This window comes from Balaenoptera physalus (assembly GCF_965194825.1).
Source record: "Balaenoptera physalus genome assembly, chromosome: 1".
Lineage (NCBI taxonomy): Eukaryota > Metazoa > Chordata > Mammalia > Artiodactyla > Balaenopteridae > Balaenoptera > Balaenoptera physalus.
The window spans coordinates 101,002,096-101,016,493 of NC_138882.1; the positions used below are offsets into that span (position 1 = coordinate 101,002,096).

At 43.8% G+C, this 14,398-nt stretch overlaps 2 protein-coding genes across 9 annotated transcripts in view; both read right to left on the reverse strand.

Annotated features, from left to right (window-relative positions):
- Nucleotides 1–2,607, reverse strand: part of STXBP3 (syntaxin binding protein 3) — a 53,128-nt gene extending 50,521 nt beyond the window's left edge. For all 3 annotated transcript variants that reach the window (XM_082462654.1, XM_082462653.1, XM_082462655.1), the window contains exon 1: nt 2,439–2,607. In XM_082462654.1, coding sequence (XP_082318780.1) covers nt 2,439–2,487 — 49 coding nt within the window. In that variant the 5' untranslated portion in view covers nt 2,488–2,607. The remainder of the gene's footprint in view (nt 1–2,438) is intronic.
- Nucleotides 2,608–3,430: 823 nt separating this feature from the next.
- The window catches only part of FNDC7 (fibronectin type III domain containing 7), a 30,171-nt gene continuing 19,203 nt past the window's right edge, over nt 3,431–14,398 (reverse strand). For 2 of the 6 annotated variants that reach the window (XM_082462592.1, XM_082462591.1), the window contains 3 exons: nt 11,262–11,291; nt 7,559–7,626; nt 3,431–7,464 (listed from right to left, as the gene is read on the reverse strand). In XM_082462592.1, coding sequence (XP_082318718.1) covers nt 7,595–7,626; nt 11,262–11,291 — 62 coding nt within the window. In that variant the 3' untranslated portion in view covers nt 3,431–7,464; nt 7,559–7,594. Of the gene's footprint in view, nt 7,465–7,558; nt 13,799–14,398 lie in introns of those variants that run through there. The other 4 variants (XR_014263892.1, XR_014263894.1, XR_014263893.1 and 1 more) reach the window with 4 other exon arrangements.

The following is a 14,398-nucleotide window of genomic DNA, read 5'->3' on the forward strand; positions in this document are numbered from 1 at the left end:
GCTCTAGAAGAGGGCTTCCCTGGTGGTGCAGTGGTTAAGAATCCGCCTGCCAATGCAGGGGACACAGGTTTGAGCCCTGGTCCGGAAAGATCCCACATGCCGCGGAGCAACTAGACCCGTGTATCACAACTACTGAGCCCATGCACCACAACTACTGAAGCCCATGCGCCTAGAGCCCGCGTTCCGCAGCAAGAGGAGCCACTGCAACGAGAAGCCCTCGCACGGCAACCAAGAGTAGCCCCCGCTCACTACAACTAGAGAAAGCCCACACATAGCAACGAAGACCCAACGCAGCCAAAAATAAAATAAATTAAAAAAAAACAAACCACAAATCTACTTTCTACTAATCTCTATAGATTTGCCTATTCTGGACATTTAATATGAATGGAGTCATACAATATGTGGTTCTTTACAACTGGCTTCTTTTCATTTGGCATAATGTTTCCAAGGATCATCAATACTGTAGCATGTTTCAGTACTTCCTTCTTTTTTATTGCCCAATAATATCCCATTGTATGGACATAACCACATGTTATTTATCCATTCACCAGTCCATGGACATTTGGGTTGTTTTTGACTTTTTGTCTGTTAAGAATTATGCAACTATGATAATAGATGTATCAGCTTTAACATCTGTTAAAGAGATAATAATTCTTATTGTTTTGATATTTGTAAAGAATAGTGCCTGGCACAGAGTTATGTTCAAAAAACATTAATTCCCTTCTCCCTACTCTACAGGTAAATTGAAGGTTAAGTTATTTATCTTTCTAACCTGACCTAACTATACTACCTTCACCCTAGCAAAACCTTTTCCCAGTCAAATATATGATTCTCCTACCTCTGAGGAGATTCCTCCATCATTTCTTTCAGACTTTGTCATCTTTTGCTAACAGAACTCAGAGGCTCCCACTTCTCTTTCTCTCTCTAATTAAACTAAGTATTGAATGAATATCATCTTATCTTTTAGTTATGTTCCTATTGCCACAAAAATTCGAAGAACTATTTTTTTTTAATCTGTATAACACTTCCTTCCATTCAGTGTCCCCTCTTCTTTATCTTACACTCTATGTGGGTATCCTGGTGCTACCTCAAGTTAACAGCACAAGACGGAAATTTTGTTGCCTGTAAACGCTCCCTCTTGCCTAGTTTCCATGCTATCAATACCGAGGTTACTATCATTAACCTTTTTTTTCTGATAAATGCTGATGTTAAGGACCATCTTGGAAATTATACAACACAATTCATTACCCATTTTCATATAAATGTATTTAAATGCCACTGTGATTTTAAAACATTACCAAACCTTAAAAGGGACCCATGTAAATTCTGAAAAACAAAATGCTAACCTTATAATTATCCAATTAAAAAAATACTTTCATAACTTTTTTTCCCCTTCTATTTATACCCTTGTTTTTAGTATGTTAAGCAGTATGCCAGTTACCGATTTGGAGTTTTAATTTTACACCGGAACTCTGTGACTCCCATAATTTTGTTAACTCAGTCACTATTTCTGTTCCTTGCTCAACAAGCTGGAGCCAGAAATACTAATTAGATGTTACCTCTTTTCCACTACTAGACCATAATTACTTTGAGCCCAGCAATGCCAAACAATGATGGTTCTTCCTGTTTGGCGGTTTCATTCCTTCTCTAAGCTGGCAGACCTAGATTTGGAGTGATATTTATGAAAGTCGTAGATGATACAGCAGAATGGCAGAATATCAATAACCAATAAGTATTATAGTACAGTCCTAGCAGAAAGGAGTGGCTCCGAGAGTGAAAGGAAGAGGTGAAGGTGCAGATTTGCCCCGAGATTTAATCATTCCGATGGTCCCTTCTCAAGAACTCTTTAGAAAGTGGGTTCTTCTAGAAGGGAAGAAGGGTCTGTTTAACAGTGAGGTTTTCTTTTTGTTTTTTTAAAGGACAAGCATTGTAAAGTACGGTTAGTAAAACTCTCGCTGATACTAAGACGAATAAGCAGAATAAGCAGTCTTGGAAAACTCAAGTGTGGGGAGAAGGGGAGGGGCGGGATAGAGAAACACAGCGCTCAGACTGTCTCGCGTGGAGAGACATCGCCGACTGGTGGGGCCCCGGCGGCAGCGCGAGCGAGGATCCGCGCAGGGGCCGCCGGCGGAAAAGCTGGGCCCGGGGCCGCTCACGCAGGGCGGGGTTTCGGGGCCAGAGCCCGGCCGAGCCCAGCCCAGAGGATGCCGGACGCCTGCGAGAAGGCCGCGTCCTCCCACACCCCGCCCATCGTTGGTGCTGCCAGAACGAGGGCTGGGAAGGAAAGCAAGAAGAAGTGCTAACATGGACGTGGGAGCCAAAGCAACGAGTGCCCGTGGCGGCTCCCCAAGAGACTGCTGGTCTGGGGCAGGAAAGCAGGGCCCGGCGCCGCGGCCTCCTGGCCTTCCCTCTCTCAGCCCCTGCCCCACCGCACTCACTCTGCCACACGATGCTCTTCAGCCCCCGGTCCGTCACCGGCGGCGCCATCTTCCCAAACACCGCTGAGGACCAGCCGCTGCCTCCCACTCGCAACCCACCTCAGCTGTTAGAGGGGGTTCGGGCGGGCCCCGCCCGTCGCTGAGGAGAAGGCCCCGCCCACACCCACGGGCCGCGCCCCCGGTGACGTCACGGGCGTCCGTAAGGGGATTCCCGCCCACCCCTGGACTGAGGCTGCGCAGTGCGGGTGGAATCTCCTTGGGCAGTTGCGCGCCCTCTAGCGGGAGGCTGTCAACCGAATTTCGACGTCCTGGGACGTCAGAAAGCGAAAGCGTACCGATGGATTTTGAGCTAATACCATTTTAAGAAATCCCGAATTCACGCATACGATTCATGAAAAAGGAAGGGATCCTTCTCTTTACAAAAGAGTTCTTCACTTTGCGAAGCGGCTTGTAGTAGACTCTTCACTCAGTCAGCTACCGAATAGAAAATTTAGCCTCCCAAAAGTTTATTTTATTCATTTTTCAAGGACATAATCATTGTATAGAACTATGAGGTGCCGCCCACTGTGCCCAAAACTCTGCAGGCCTTTCAGGAAAGTCAAAGAAAGGAGACCCACTAATGAAGAATTTAAAATCTAATTAGCTCAATTCCTGGCATGCCGAAGGAAGTCAAAAACTGGTTGAAGTAGCGAATGCCTTAATGGTGACAATATACATAAATGAACCAATAAAATAATAATTATTCAACAAACATAAATTCATGTGGGAGGGGCTATCAATGCTTTAGGATTTAAAAGAAGGGAATTATTGCTGATTCACAAAGGAGGTGATTGGAGCTCAGACTTAGAAAGTTTAGGCAGAGATCTATTTCCTGACATGCTTCTTTTGAGACTTAAAATCAAAGCAATCATAGGGGAATTCCCGGGCGGTCCAGTGGTTAGGACTCCCTGCTTTCACTGCCGAGGGAGTGGGTTCAATCCCTGGTCCGGGAACTAAGATGCCGCAAGCTGCGTGATAAAAACAAAAACAAGTAGTCAATCATGAATTAAAAGAGTTTAGTTGCTGAGAACCGCTCCCCCCAACTGTAACATAACCATCGTATACTGGTGGAAAGTAGACTTTCCCACACCCATTTGCAAAGAATCAATGGTTCAAGTCGGTCACATAGGGAACTGCAAATGGTTAGTCACTACTAGTAATAACAATGGCTAACATTTACTGAGGGCTTACTATATGCCAGGCACCACGCTAAGTGGATTCTCTCATTGATCCTCAAAGCAACCCTTACAGACAAGGAACCTAAGGCTTAGTGAAGTTAAGTAACTTGCCAAGGATGCACAGCTAGTGGTGCAGCGGGAACGAGAAATCAGGCTTGAGCTACACAGAAAGCAGTAGGGCAGTCTGTGGGATAACTGGCAATTTTTGCTTTTTAGCTTTTTAGGAGAGAGAAGGAGAATGAAGAATAAAAACAGCCATAAAATGGGTTCAAGCAAAACCTATGGCATGAATGGTTTTTCCATGCAAGTCTTGTATGGGCCAAGCTGGAGCTCTGGCCTCTTTCAAACATATTTTGAATGGACTTAGGTGGTCAGAATTTTAAACAAATGCACATATTACATTCCTTTCCCTTTTCAATTTTAAATCAGATTCTGCTTAGTGTACCCGGGTTGAGGCCCCAGGGATAGGAAAAAGACAAAGCACAGACTCACCCTTCTAAAATGGAGCTCTTTGCCCTAGAGGGTCAAACCAAGACAGAAGAGTGATGTGGGTGGAAGTGCCTCCATCCTCTACCCTTGAGGAGAATGACCAGGTGCCATGGGATAACATAGAAAGGCCCTTCTGGGTTGGAAGTTTGACTTGGGTCACATGGGGTATAGCTATGACTCATGCCCCTGAAGGCCAGATTCCAAGGTGGCAGTGTGAAATAGTGGAGCAAATGTGGGTGTTAGCAGCATATAGACATGGGTCCACAAACCCTGGCTTTGCCTCTAATTAGTAGTGTGACTTGAAACACTCCAGTGTCATTGCATTTATTTGTTGAATATGAGTATAATATCTCAAACTTCACAGCAACCCAACAAGATGATAATCTTTATTGCCATTTTACATATGTGAAAACAGATTCAGAGAAGTTAAATCACGTAAGACCTTAAGATGGCTCCAAAACCATTTCCCTTTCCGTCGTACCACATTGCCTAACCTCACTTGCTCCCCTAGTTTCACATAACCTCCCTGAGCTGTCTCTCTAGTCTCCTTTAGTTGGTTTGCCTAAACAGATTGAACAAGGAATTTGAATTCCCTAAACACGACACAGCAGAATGGAAGGTAAAATCCACCAACGCTGGTCAGAGATGAAAAATCTGCTTTGCATAATTTGTAGAGCTGATAAACAGCTACAATGATTGAGGGCTGAATGTAAAAGCTCTTGAGTTAGGGCAGATCACTCTCTCACCATCCTATTCCCAGGTCTTCTTCTCTAATAATTTATCACTTAATCATGATAACCCAGAGAAATATTTTCCATAAAAATATCATGGATTAGCAGGTCTGATCAATGGCCCCCTGATAATTTGTGTTTCAACTGGTTAGCTGTGAGAACATGGATGAATTCCTTGACCTTTCTGGGTCTCATTTTTGTTATATGTATAAAGGAATAATATTATTATCTAGCTCACAGGGTTGTTATGAGAATGAAATGAGTATGTGAAAAGCACTTAGAAGCATGTAGTATGTGCTACATCCATGTTTTGATTTTATGTTCACCCAGTGGGGACCACATTGTCTTCTGTGGAATTCTGACCAAAGCAGCCGAGACTTAGATGCCTAGCTAAGTAGGTAGGCCATTTCATTTTCTGTGTTCTGGTATTTATAGGGTATGAGTGTACTGGTCCCAACCCCCTAGTGTCCTAGAACCAGGGATCCTGGCCTTCCATTTGGCCTTCGCCCTCGGCTCTTTGGCTGTTCCAGTCAGCCATGGACACAACTCTTTTCAGAGGGCACACCCTGCCAGCAACCGGGCTCAGCACGCAGTCTCACATGGGGCTCTGAACCACAGCCCAGAACGCTGCCTCAGTTCATGGTTGCCCTCACAGGGCATGGACCCACTCTGAACCCTCCAGATCTTCTCACCAATCTTTCCTCACATGCCACAGCCCTCTATCTTCTGTTAAGTTAATTAAACAAGGAGGCCATTAGACTGAGGTCGTTCTCATACCTTAGCTGCCTTCGTAAGCAAACAAAAACCTAAATCTGTAAGGGTCTCGAGGTTAAGAAATCAAAATCTAAGGACGACCAATCACAAACAGCCAACTAGGGTTTCCCAAATAAGGCAACCACTGTAGCTATATAGCTATTGGCCATAGCTTTAGAGCCAATCAAATAATATCCTTGCTTTGCTTCTGCCTCTTCTCAATAAAAGCCCCACCACCACCAACCCCTGCCCCCAGCACCTGTCAGTGGAGCGCTCCTAACCATTTCTGTTTTGGTGCTGCTGAATTTGAATCAATTTCTCCTCACATAAACTCTTAAAATTTTTAATATGCCTCAGTTTATCTTTTAACACGTCTCAGCTTCCCATCACTGAAATGTTGCTTCAAGGAAGAACTCACCAAGGCAAGCCTTTTAAGGTTCCCAAACCTGGCTGCATGTCAGAATCACTTGGTGAGTTTGTTAAAAATATAGATTCCCAGGCCTGGTCCCAAACCTGCTGGGTTAGAAACTCCAGGGGTGGTACCCGGAAATCTATATTAAGTAATGGGTTCCCCAATTGATGTCGATACACCTAGCCCGACTCCTGTTCAGACACTGGTATTTAGGAACAAAAGTGAACTAAAACTCGGCCTTCCTCTGTGTGTGCTCTGTGACACAGCAAATTCCATTTTTCGGGATCTGTGTCTTTGTCTCTGTCCTTTTCAAGTGCAGTTGCTCTGGGGAGTATCTCTCATCAGTCTTACACAGAAAGGGAAAGCAGACATAGAAAAGGAAGTTTGCTGCTCCCTCCTAGTGTACCTCAAGCCTAATTCCACGCTCCAGTTCCCTCTGGGCAGAGTTTTATGGCTGTTCCTAACAACAGACGTTCTTAGTTCCACAGCTATGCTTCTGGGGAGTAAACACTTTAGTTACGTGTGTGTTACACAAGTCCTACTCGCACTATCTTTTAATAAGGTTACTGGCACTTGAAGGACAAAATTTTTTTAGGTACAACAGATTTATATTATATATCATTGCCTTTTCTCTCCAAAGATTCAAAAAAAAAAGCAGAGTGTAAGCGGGGGATACAGCCAGCAAGACTGATGGTCCTTCCCTATGTCACTCTGCCACCGTTTGAGGCTCCGGTCCTGGTTGTCCCTCCATCTGAAATCTTTGCTCATTCAAAGACATGACCACAGTCCTTCCAGCAACAGGCCAACAGCTCTGCTTTCCCAGACACACACACAGAGGTCTCATCACACGATGCTTTGGCTTGGTGAAGGCTGCAAGTGGCTCAGCTTCCTCCTAACTTGAGCTGAGGGTGTTTGTTACTACAGGTGGCCCTGGCAGCTGCTGCTATCCAACCTCGGCCAAAGTCCTGGTGGAGGTTCGTCTTGGGTGAGCGCTGTCTATGTGCGGTGGCTTGATTTCGACTTCTCTGGGAGTGGACGTGTCCAACTCTTGAATGGCTAGATCACCGCACGGCAAGTGCTGGGGTCGATGAAATGCTTATGAAGTGGGTGTGCTGAGGTCTGTAGTATGTCTGGATGTGAAATCTCGAAGAATTTCTGCTAAGCAGAACTTTCACATTTCCAGGACTTTCCCAGTGTGCTGGCTCACTCTGGCAGCCTTCCAGAGGACTTTCTGGATTCATTTCTCTACTGAGTCCTCTCCGCAGCCGATCTTGAACTCCTGTGCAGGTGAGGACACACCTTCCTGCAGGAAGTGGAGCTAGAGTGGTTCTTCTAAAGGCCAAAAGGGCTTGTCCTATCCTAGAGGCATTTTGTACTCTAATAGATCTTTTCCATCTCTAATCACACTAACAATTGAGGAAACTCTGAAAAAGATATGGGAAGAATTTTTTTAAAGTAAAGCAAAAAAAAAAAACAACTTTGCCTTTGAATCATACCATTTCAATTTAAATTACTCACTAGTCAAGTCTTTGCTTTTATCCATGATTCACTATGTCACTCCGCATTTCTCTTCCCTCTGTAAATCACTGAAAAGGCAAAGAAGGGAAGAAGTGAAATGCATTAAATTTGCAGACATTTTCTTAAATTAAAAAGCCCGTAAATGTCTCTGAGGTTCAGATTACCATTTTGATTTGAAATGCTATTTTTGCAGCACTTCACAGAAAATAAACAGAAAATTAAGAGAATCTGAACTGTTCAAAGGGCAAGAAGAAACTGACCAGCAGGTTCTAACTAAGCAGGGTGTTCTCTCTCCTGCTTGATGAAATGAATCCTCCCCAAGAGTCTCTTTGAGCTCAGATTACTGACCCAGGACAAAGAACTTTCCTCTCCACCCCCAGTCCTTTTATTAATTGAGCTTACTTTGGGCCTGTCATTGTGTCCTACAATTTATATCTCCTTTAATCTTCATAACATCTTATGAGGAGTTTTTTCCAATTTTCAGATGAGGAAACCTATACTTAGAATTGAAGCAAGTTGCCTCAGGGTAAGGGATAGTGGCCAAATTTGAACCCAGATCTGTCTCTTAAAAAAAATCCATTCATGCTGTTGAAAAGCTTTAGGATAATCCAAGAGTCAAGCAAGACCAAAAGTCCTAGACAAAAAGATTCCCAAGGCTTCCCTTAGCATATCTGGAGGCCCCATGTCAGCCAGGGACCTAATCTGACTAGTCCTGTGTACAGAGAGGAGAAATGCTGAAATTGGAAGCAATTTAGAATCTCTCCCTTAATACAGTGAATTCTGTATGATGTAGAGGCCCCCAAATACTCATTTTTTGAGAGTCTTGCAGGATTTCTACAAGGATCTCCTTAAAGAGGGGGTCAGATCTCTTCAGGTTGAAGACTGAAACTTGCTAAGGAAGGGAGAAGCAACGATCAGGGCCAGCCCAGAGGGACAGAGGAAGGGGAGAGTAGTGACCTAGAGCAGTGTTTCTCAAACTTGGAGAGTCAGAATCACCTGGGAACCTGACAGAAACACGAAGGCCCAGGTCTTACCCACGTCAGCAGGCCTAGTTCTCTACATCCTTTATTAGCTCTCCAAGAGATTCTGATGCACACCAGAGTTTGAACACTACTGTCTAAGCAGTGATCCTCGAACTTGAACATGCATGTGAATCATCTGGGGATTTAGTAAATCTGGGTGGGGCCTAAGATTGTACGTTTTGAACAAGCGTTCTGGTGATGCTGATGAACAGCAAGGTTTAAGAGTAATGGTTTTCAAGCATTTTTTTAAAAAAAGTATTGCGACTCTTTCTCTAACAAAATCTTAGGGAAGGGACTTCCCTGGCGGTCCAGTGGTTAGGACTCCGTGCTCCCAATGCAGGGGGCACTGGTTCAATCCCTGGTTGGGGAACTAAGATCCTGCATGCAGCATGGCGTGGCCAAAAACAACAACAAAACAAAATCTTAGGGAAGACCAGAATACAATACACCACTCCTCACCTCTTAGGGGCCCCCAAGACACTTCTACTACCCCTCTGTGGCTCAGGGGAAACACTGATTTAAAATGGCCATAATACTGGAAATAGTTTCCAAGAATGCAGATCCAGGCCCATGTACATTTCACTGAAGACCAGGGCTTATGGTCATTAGTACTTTGGGAGTTTTTTAAAGTAATTTTTTATAATTTAGAACTTTCCTCACAGTGTTTTGTTTTTTTTTAACATCTTTATTGGAGTATAATTGCTTTACAGTGTTGTGTTAGTTTCTGCTGTATAACAAAGTGAAATCAAAAAGAGCAAAACAAAAACCGTATGCTAACACAGTTTGTTTTTAATAAGCCAGGTCTGTTTCCCTGTAGTCACTGGAAACAGAAACTCTTTAAAAATTAATAGGGATTATTCTTATTTCAGACCTGCAGATGGGGCAAGAATTAGAAAGCATGTGTCCTGCTGTGCTCAGAGAAGTAGTAGACTGGGAGAGGAAATACAGAACAGGCAGCGCAGAGAAGCATGTGTCCTGCCAGTGGAAGGAAGTGTCGGAGGGGAGCTGGCCCAGGCTGGGAGGCTGTCTGGTGGGCTTTACTGGTAGGAAGGCTTCATTTCCACTCACACTCTCTGAAGTCAGCCATGTCTGATTGTGTGTATGTATATGTGTGTTTACGTGTCCCGTCTGTACTTTGGGGTTGATAATATTCCCTGGGGGTTTTCCCATGACCCCAAATCAAGCAGGCCTTCCTCGTGAAGCAGTACATGTTACTTATTGGGTCAGCACACACAGCTCTGTGTGGTCATCTCCGCGGCCCCAGCCACGAGTAGCCTCTGTGGGGCACCCTGAATAGCCTAGACAGGATCAGCCGTGAGCACACCTGAGTGGCAGTGAGGGTTATCTTTACTCCAGCTGCCCTTTCAGCACCCCTTTTCCTCTGCTGGCCATGTCCACCCATGCAAACTGGAAGCAGACATCCTAGCTCTCTGCAGGCTGTTAACAGATTCCAACAGCTGACTACTAAAAGTGAGGTCAGGTGCTTCCCTGGTGGCGCAGTGGTTAAGAATCCGCCTGCCAATGCAGGGGACACAGGTTCGAGCCCTGGTCTGGGAAGATCCCACATGCCGCGGAGCAACTAAGCCCGTGCGCCACAACTACTGAGTCCACGTGCCACAGCTACTGAAGCCCGGGCGCCTAGAGCCTGTGTTCCGCAACAAGAGAAGCCACCGCAATGAGAAGCCCGCGCACCGCAACAAAGAGTAGCCCCCGCTCACCACAACTAGAGAAAGCCCGTGTGCAGCAACGAAGACCCAACGCAGCCAAAAATTAATTAATTAATTAATTAATTAAAGAAAAAAAAAAAGTGAGGTCAGACCAGCAGTATCGGCGTCACCAGCATCACCCGGACCTTGTTCGTAGTGCAAAGTCTCAGATCTTTCCTACACCTACCAAATCAGAATCTGGTTTTAACAAGGCCCCAGGTGATTCGGATGCACAATAAGGTTTGAGAAGGTCTGCTCTAAAGGAGCAGTTCTCAGCCTTGGCTACACTTTAGAATCACCCAAAGAGCTCTTAGAAACCCTGATGTCCAGACTTTACCCCAAACCAATTAAATCAGATTTTCTGGGGATAGAGCCCAGGCATCAATTACTCTTAAGCTCTCAAAGTGACTCAGTGTATAGCAGGGTTGGAAACCACTCTCTGAAGTGACGGATGAAGCGGCTGCCTCTCTGAAACATATTTACATTTTCCTGTGGGACCCCGGAAGACTGAAAAAATTTCAGAATCCAAAGGAGTTCATCTCCACTGGTGGAATCTGAGGGGAGACAATCTAATAGGGGAGAAAATGTTATGGGAGAGGAGAGCAAGGACCCCTCACATCACAGAAAGAAAGCGTTTGCCTTTCTAATTGAAGTCAGCTTTTTTTTTTAATATCAAGGGCTGCATGAGCCTTTGTTGTTGGTGTTGTTGTTTTTAAATTTATTTTGGCTGCACCAGGTCTTAGTTGCGGCACACAGGATCTTTGTTGCGGCATGCGGACTTAGTTGCAGCATGCACGTGGGATCTAGTTCCCCCACTAGGGATCAAACCTGGGCCCCCTGCATTGGGAGTGCAGAGTCTTACCCACTGAGCCACCAGGGAAGTCCCTGAAGAGCCAGCTTTGATCCTGACTTAAGTCACCTTAAAGAGCAACAAAAAAATTCCTTTCTACTGTATCCATGAGAAAAATGACTTACCCATTCCAAGTGTACTTCCAGAGCAGGTTACTGTAATAAATAAAAACACAAGTATTTAAAATACATTTATTGATGTATTTGAGATGGTGAAGATATAATTTAAGAAAGAATAATAGGAAAGTGAACCAAAGAATGAATAAGAATCAGCTTAGGGGATAAGAGAAGGAGATACCTGCTAACAGTATGAACTTGGGCAAGTTACTTGACTTTTCTGTGCCTCAGTTTATTTGGTAAGTGGTAAGAATAAGAATGCCAGCCTCGGACTTCCCTGGTGGGGCAGTGGTTAAGAATCTGCCTGCCAGTGCAGGGGACATGGGTTCGAGCCCTGGTCAGGGAAAATCCCACATGCTGCGGAGCAACTAAGCTCGTGCACCACAACTACTGAGCCTGTGCTCTAGAGCCCACGAGCCACAACTACTGAAGCCTGCGCACCTAGAGCCCATGCTCCACAACAAGACAAGCCACCGTAATGAGAAGCCTGCGCACCGCAACAAAGAGTAGCCCCCGCTTGCCGCAACTAGAGAAAGCCCACACACAGCAATGAAGACCCAATGCAGCCAAAAAAAAAAAAAAAAAAAAAAGTCAACCTCATAGGGTTGTTATAAGGGTCAACTGAGTTAATACATGTAAAGCCCTTAGAATAGTGTCTGGCACACAGCACTCAATAAATATTAGTCATTATTATCATTTACAGTATCATCCTAATTATAGGATTAAGGCATCATTGATATTGGAGAAAAAACAAACACACACACACACACACACACACCATAAAACAAAACCAAAAAACTTCCCCCAGATGCATGGTTTTTACTAGGGAGACAGAGTAAAGGTAGATTCCTTAACTTGAGTCTAGACACCCAACCCTTACTGAAGTGAAATGGCTACAGGCTTGAGATAACACCCCACCAAAGGTATTAGATTTCCAACTAACAAACCATCAGAGGAATGACTCTCTAAGTTTTGAATTGTGAGTATGAAAAAGAACAAAGACTTCCATCACTCACTTATTGGCTGTATAATCATAGACAAACACATACACTCTTTTATTCATTCTTTTTTAAATTTAAAATGTATTGGGCAACAGTTACATGCAAAGTACTGAGAGTCCAAGAGATTACCATTTAGCAGAAATAACACACATTCAACTCACAGTAATATGGTGTGGTGAAGATAAGAGTGAGGTGGAGTCATAAAGGAGGGAGACGAACTCAGACTATGAGAATTGGAGAAGACTTCAGAGAGGAGGGGGAGTTTGGGCTGGGGGAGTTCCCTTGGTTGAGGTGGGGTGGAAATCCAGGCAAAGAGAGGAGTGCTGCATTACCTCAGAAACATGATGTGCCATGGTATGTGTGTGTGGCAAGGGCAGATGTGTGTGAATTGTTCCATGTGACTAGACTAGAGAATGGAGTCTTCTCAGGAGAGATGTTGCGGAATGAACCTAGAATTGTACTGTCCAATACAGTAGCCACTCACCACATGTAGCTATGAGCATTCCAAATGTGGCTACTCTGAACTGAGATATGCTGTATTAAATAAATGCACACAAGATTTTGAAGACTTAGTATAGAAAAAATATATAAAATTTTTATATTGATTCCATGTTGAAAAGTAGAATATTTTGGATATATTGGATTAAAATTAACTAAAGTATACTATTAAATTAATTGCACCTATTTCTTTTTACCTTTTTAACATGGCTACTAGAAAATTTAAAATTTTCAAACTTGCATTAAATTTCTATTGGATAGTGCAGGTGTAGAAAGACAGATGGGGGACAGATTGTAAGGGACCTTAAATGCCATGCTCAGAGGATTGAATTTTATTCTATGGGGCAATAGAACATTTCTGAGGATTTTGAAGCATGAAAGAAAGACAGTTGGGTCAGTGTCCTAGAATGACAACTCTGGCAAGAGGGCAGGAGGACAGGACTGGTGTAGTAGTATAGGGGAGAGGTAGTAAGACCCTGAAATACTGAAGTAGCTATAAGAATGAAGAGAAGAAGTTGGATTTAGAAGATGGTTTAGAAACCATCATGGAGTGAACAGGACAGGGCTGGGAGACTACTAAAACATGGAGAGTGAAGGCGAGGGAAGCTGACTCCTGGGTTTTCAGCTTGAGCACTTGAAACAAGGATGACAGAAGATCAAAAACTGCAGAAGATCAGAAATTCCTTTTGGCCTTGAGGAGTTGAAATGCCTGGGTCATATCTCTAAGTAGAGATAACACATTTGCATATGGATTTAGAGGTTAGAAGAAGAGAAGGGTTGTAGGTAGAGATTTGGGAGCCTCTGAGTCTCAGTTTGCTCATTTATATATTGGAGATAATAAAATCTGTTGAACCTACCTCATAGAGTTATTTTGAGCATTCAGTGAAATATTGAATGTGAAAATGCTTGATAAATTTCAAAACATTATGCAAATATAGTGAAGTATTGTTGTTGACCTGTAGGCTCTTCTTCCTAAGAGCTCATCCTCAGCCCAACAACCTATTCCTGGCCCTTCCCATAGGGCCATACTTTGGGCCAGCTTGTCCTCTGGACAAGATAATGAAAAAGCAAGGAATCAGAGCATGACAACCAAGGACAGCAAGAACACCCCCTGAAGAGGACTGGGCCTGGTTCCATCACCAGGAGCCATCTTGAACCTTCTTGTCACCAACACATAATTGGAAATTTTAGATCCTGGTTATTAGTAAAGTTTCTGAGCCAATATTTATTCCTCTTCTTGTGTTCACCTGCAAAGTTCTAGGGCTTCATCATCTCTTCATTTTATTTTATTTTAGAAATATATGAAAAATACATGACTATGCCCTGGGCAAGGTAGCAGAACGTGTTGGAATACAGAGCAGGAGAATTGCTAATGTTTTTCTGCCAGCTCTGGTGAGATGGCAGTGGCTGACATTCGTGTGTTTTGTGATCACAGACTGTCTGCCCACTCATTTTTCCAAACCTAGCTTATGATTTATAAATTTGTTTGTTTCTGGTCCTCTAACTCTCCCTCAGTCATAAGTCTGAATTTGTGCAAATAAAGGTTCAAGTCTCTTATTTCAAACATTCAGGTTGTTTGTCATTATCTCTAACACTATGTTACAAACCTATCCCCAAATCTCAAGCAGAAAATCATTTTAAATCTGC